The sequence below is a fragment of the Odocoileus virginianus genome, chromosome 10 (assembly GCF_023699985.2).
Source record: "Odocoileus virginianus isolate 20LAN1187 ecotype Illinois chromosome 10, Ovbor_1.2, whole genome shotgun sequence".
NCBI classification, from domain to species: Eukaryota; Metazoa; Chordata; class Mammalia; order Artiodactyla; family Cervidae; genus Odocoileus; species Odocoileus virginianus.
In genome coordinates, this window is record NC_069683.1 from 82,388 (window position 1) to 88,247 (window position 5,860).

The 5,860-nt window shown below is 45.1% G+C and overlaps 1 protein-coding gene across 1 annotated transcript; it reads left to right on the forward strand.

Annotated features, from left to right (window-relative positions):
• Positions 1 to 601: 601 nt before the first annotated feature.
• Positions 602 to 1,546, forward strand: OR4D6 (olfactory receptor family 4 subfamily D member 6). Its single transcript, XM_020869543.2, has one exon. The coding sequence runs from the start codon at positions 602 to 604 to the stop codon at positions 1,544 to 1,546; it is 945 nt and encodes a 314-aa protein (XP_020725202.2).
• The last annotated feature ends 4,314 nt before the right edge of the window (positions 1,547 to 5,860 follow it).

Consider the following 5,860-nt stretch of genomic DNA (forward strand, 5'->3'; position numbering starts at 1 on the left):
GGCTTTTCATAGGCACACAAAAATGGATTTACAAAATGTTGAGAGCAGCATTATTTGAAAATAATAATTGGGGCCCAACCAAACCAACTAAGGGCTTGCCAGGTGGCGCGTGGTAAAGAATCCACCTGCAATGCAAGAGACAAAGGAGACATGGGTTTGATCCCTGGATCAGGAAGATCCCCTGGAGAAGGAACAGCAACCTTCTCCAGTATTCTTGCCTGGAAAATTCCATGACAGAGGAGTCTGGCTGCAGTCCGTGGGGTCACAAAAGAATCAGACATGACTCAGTGACTAAACCACAACCGTAGAGCACATGGAACTCCGCTCAGTGTTAGGTGGCAGCCTGGATGGGAGGGGACTTGAGGGGAGAATGAATTTGTGTATGCACACAGCTGAGTTCCTTTGCTGTTCACCTAGAGCTATCACAACATCGTTAATCGGCTACGCTCCATCACAAAATAAAAAGTTTAAAAACAAGACAAAGCAACAACGACAACAAAACCCCAATATGTGAGCAATGCTGTTGCTGCCTTAGGGCTCCGTGCTGCTCACCCTGACGCATCTTTTCCAAAGGGAGAGCTGGAAGAACGCGCTCTCCATCATGGGCCAGACCAACCACAGCACCGTGAGGGAATTTGTCTTCCTGGAACTCACTCACTTCCGGGAACTGGAGCCTTTCCTGTTTGTCATCTTCCTAGCTGTATACATCACAACCGTGCTGGGCAACGCCCTCGTCGTGGTGACCATCACCTGGGAGTCTCACCTCCACACCCCCATGTACTTCCTCCTTCGGAACAAATCAATCCTGGACATCGTCTTTTCATCCGTCACCGTTCCCAAGCTCCTGGTGGACCTCTTATCAGAGAGGAAAGCCATCTCCTACAATGGCTGCATGGCGCAGATCTTTTTCTTCCACTTTGCTGGAGGGGCGGATATTTTTTTCCTCTCTGTGATGGCCTGGGACAGATATCTCGCAATCTCCAAACCCCTGCATTACGTGACCATCATGAGGAGAGAGGTGTGGGTGGGGTTGGTGGTGGCTTCCTGGGTGGGTGGCACTTTGCACTCCACTGTTCAGATTATTCTGATGCTTCCACTCCCTTTCTGTGGCCCCAGCACCCTGGATGCCTTCTACTGCGACGTGCCCCAGGTGGTTAGACTGGCTTGCACGGACACCTTTGCTCTGGAGCTCCTCCTGATCTCTAACAATGGGCTGCTGACCCTGCTGTGGTTCCTCCTGCTTCTGGGGTCCTACACTGTCACCCTGGCGATGCTGAGGTCTCACACCACGGAGGGCCGAAGCAAAGCTCTCTCCACCTGCACTTCCCACATCCTGGTGGTGACTCTTCACTTCGTGCCCTGTGTTTACACCTACTGCCAGCCCTTCACCACGCTGCCCATGGACACAGCTGTGTCCATCAATAACACGGTCATCACCCCCATGCTGAACCCCGTGATCTACACCCTGAGAAACCAGGAGATGAAGGCGGCCATGAAGAGACTGCAGCGGAGGCTTGGGCCTTTTGAGAGCAATAAACTAGGATGAGCGCTCAGACTGAGACTGCAAATCTAATTTGAGCCTAGTTTGAGGTTTTCTCAAACTACTAGCCTAAGAATTAGAGACAGCTATCTCTTTGTCCACAGTCGTTTCTGTATATCCCCACATCCACTAAGCTCTATTAGAGAGTCTCTATTAGAGAGATTCTAAGAACAAAAGGGAGAGATGAGATTGAACATCAGCTCTTGGACTGGGGACTGGGGAGAAGTATGAGGTATAAAGTTGAAATCAATAACCTAAGTGCTATCTTTCCTCACTTTTACCATTTGTGATATGGAAATGACATTGTCTAGTTACAAGGTTGTTGTGAGGATGAAACATGCTCAATGCTGAGAGGATTATGGTTGTAAAGGCTCACACCGCTCCTGGCATTAATCAGGCATACAGTCTATGTTCCCTATGATCCACATCTCTAGTCCTAAATATGCCTGTGCCGCATGCATGCCAAGTCGCTTCAGTCGTGCCTGACTCTTTGTGACCCTATGGACTGTAGGCTGCCAGGCTCCTCTGTCTATGGGTTTCTCCAGGCAAGAATACTGAAGTAGGTTGCCGTGCCCTCCCCTAGGGGGATATTCCCGACCCAGGGATTGAACCTGTGTCTCTTATGTCTCCAAATGTGTATATATATACATATATATATATGATGGAATGGGGGGCTTCCCAGGTGTCACTAGTGGTGAAGAACCCGCCTGCCAATGCAGAAGACATAAAGAGAGGAGGGTTCAATCTCTGGGTCAGGAAGATCCCTTGGAGTGGGGCATGGCAATCTACTCCAGCATTCTTGCCCGGAGAATCCCATGGACAGAGGATCCTGGCAGCCTATGGTACGTAGGGTTGCAAAGAGTCAGCCTTGACTGAAGCAGCTGAGCAAACACATAGAATGTGGATGCATTCATTTCGTATATTTTCTCTCTAACGACTGCTATTTCCAGTTGAGTATTAAAATAATTGATATTTTATTTTTTTGATTTGATATTGTGAGTACCAAATCTTCAATATATTTCACCAGTTAGTGAAAAGAGAAGAAATACATTTTGAGTCAGATGTATGCATGAACAAATCTAGAAGTAGACCAAATATTCCCTGTCCTCTGGTTCATTCTACTTTCTTTACGCTGAAATTAATCTCAAAAATACTTGTATAGTTTGGGGATATACCTGCACAAAATGCACATTTATTTTATGTTAACCTGAACTTCCTGCTTTCTTCCATCCCCACTTTCCGTTTCATCTCCAGAGCTTTCAGAGCTGGAGCAAAGGTATCGTTTTCATCTACGTAGCACAGACAATTTAGAACAAATCTGTGCGGTACAAAAAAAAATTACCTAAGAAGTAACTTTTGACTCACTCAAGACCCATTTTGTGTACCAGGAAAGGAAAAAAAATATAACATATTGCATGCAGAGCCATTTAAGAACAGCCACTGGGTCTGTGTTACAAACAACCTCTCTTCCAAGAATAGGGTTCCAAGAAAGTAGATCTATAAGGAGACAATAAATCTCCTTTCTGTTTCTATGCTCACATCAAATTCCACCCCTCTGCCTCCAATAGTCATTCAAAAATAGACCAATAAGTTCACTTGTACCCACAAACTATGGATGCCAAGGGGGGAAGGGGAGGTGGGATGAACTGAGATTGAGACTGCCATATCTACTATGTACAAAATAGATAACTAATGAGAAGTTCACTAACAAGAACCTAGTGTACATCACAAGGAACTCTACTCAATGTGGTAACAGAAGGAGACATATATATATATATACATACATGCGGCTGATTGACTTTGCTTTATAGCAAAAACTAACACAACGTTGTAAAGCAACTAAACTCCAATTTAAAAGCAATAGGGCAATAGAAATAAGGAAGCTGAGGAAATTGCAACACACAGCAATTTTTTGCAAATGCTTATGATCGGTTAATATTTAGCTAAAAAGGTCTCCGTAGGTGACCACACATCTGTGATCTTCTCTGAGCCTTAAAAGACAGAGACATTGGGTCAGGAATCCTAATCATACTGCCAGTGCTTCTCAAGCTTTTTAAAATTATTGCCCCCCAAAAGAGCTTTTTTAGATATTTTTCCTAATTACTCTCCCTCAAGAAAATTTAATACCAAAGATACACCAGAAATCTTTTTGTGTTCTGAAGCTGTCTGAAGAAGCACACCTCACTAAAACATCCCAGATTTTTTTGGCTCTCAAGAACCAGTTTTTGCACCCATGGGCATCATACCCACATTGAGAATGAATGATCATATGACATTAGTTTTGTTCAGTCGCTCGGTCACGCCCGACTCTTTGCAACCCCATGGACTGCAGCACGCCAGGCCTCCCTGTCCATCACCAACTCCCGGAGTCCACCCAAACTCATGTCCATTGAGTAGGTGATGCCATCCAGCCATCTCATCCTCTGTTGTCCCTTTTTCCTCCCATCTTCAATCTTTCCCAGCATCAGGGTTTCTCTAATGAATTAGCTCTTCGCATCAGGTGGCCAAAGTATTGACATTAGACCTTTATAAAAATGTTTCCCTGAAACTTGGAGACTCACACAATATTAACGTATGTAGACACCACCCTTATGGCAGAAAGTGAAGAGGAACTAAAAAGCCTCTTGATGAAAGTGAAGGAGGAGAGTGAAAAAGTTGACTTAAAGCTCAACATTCAGAAAACTAAGATCATGGCATCTGGTCTCATCACTTCATGGGAAATAGATGGGGAAACAGTGGAAACAGTGTCAGACTTCATTTTTTGGGCTCCAAAATCACTGTAGATGGTGATTGCTGCCATGAAATTAAAAGACGCTTACTCCTTGGAAGGAAAGTTATGACCAACCTAGACAGCATATTTAAAAGCAGAGACATTACTTTACCAACAAAGGTCCATCTAGTCAAGGCTATGGTTTTTCCAGTGGTCATGTATGGATGCGAGAGTTGGACGGTGAAGAAAGCTGAGCGCTGAAGAATTGATGTTTTTGAACTGTGGTGTTGGAGAAGACTCTTGAGAGTCCCTTGGACTGCAAGGAGATCCAACCAGTCCATCCTAAAGGAGATCAGTCCTGGGTGTTCATTGGAAGGACTGATGTTGAAGCCGAAACTCCAATACTTTGGCCACCTGATGGGAAGAGTTGACTCATTGGAAAAGCCCCTGATGCTGGGAGGGATTGGGGGCAGGAGGAGGAGGGGACGACAGAGGATGAGATGGCTGGATGGCATCACCGACTCGATGGGCATGGGTTTGGGTAAACTCCGGGAGTTGGTGATGGACAGGGAGGCCTGGCGTGCTGTGATTCATGGAGTCGCAAAGAGTCGGACATGACTGAGCGACTGAACTGAACTGAACTGAACTGAGAGTTATGTGTCTGGGGTCTTGCAAGAATTTGGAAGGTGTAGTAGAAATTGGGCATTTTCATGTATGTGTGCACTTGTGTGCAGTAATGACTTGGGAACTGTATAATAACGCCCACTGGAACTCCAGCACTAGCAGAAGAATGTCCATTCTGTTTCCACACTCACATCTGATAACACTCCCTTTACTAATTCTCATGTCAGGCTTGGTCCTCAGGGACTAGTCAGCACAGCAGGGGCACTCTGGGGGAAGGAGAAGAGCCCTGATGACGTGACCCCCTGAGGCTGCCTTTTCCAACATGAAGGTTGAAGAGAAGAGGTTGACATCCAGAATAACTAACCATTAGAGGAACTTTGCCTTCTAATGTGCTATTTCCCCAGCAGCATAGACACTGAGGCCCACCCACCCAGTCTCAGAATGTGTGGATTCCTGCTTGGATACTGAAGGATTTAGGTAAGGACATTGAGCCATCAGAGTGTGAAGCACTGTGGATTACACATAGATGGTATGAGCATGCAAAATATACCTGGTGTATCATATGCTGCAAAAATAGCTGAAAACTTTAGCAACAAAAATAAGTTATGTTAAATATTGGGAAAGCAGGAATCTCTTCCTAAGAAGTTACAGAGATGAGGTCACCATGGTAAGAGAGAAAGCAGTTTGTGTTCGATGGAATGACTGAGTCGCATAAAAGGAGTAGAATTTTTTCCAGCTTAGGGTTTGTCCATAGGGACCACAGAGCTTCTTTCCACAAGATGGGTGCTTCCTTTAAAAAGGTGATCTTAACCCCAAATTCTCTTAAAAAACTATGGAGGTTTCAAACAGCCTCATATCTGTACATTGCCAGTGGCTCAATGGGTCTCTTTTGTCTTTGCTCTGGAGGCAGCTTTATTTCCAAACCTGATGACCCAGAACTAAGGCCTCTGTCTGCTTGTTTTCACACAAGATCATTGGAACAATAA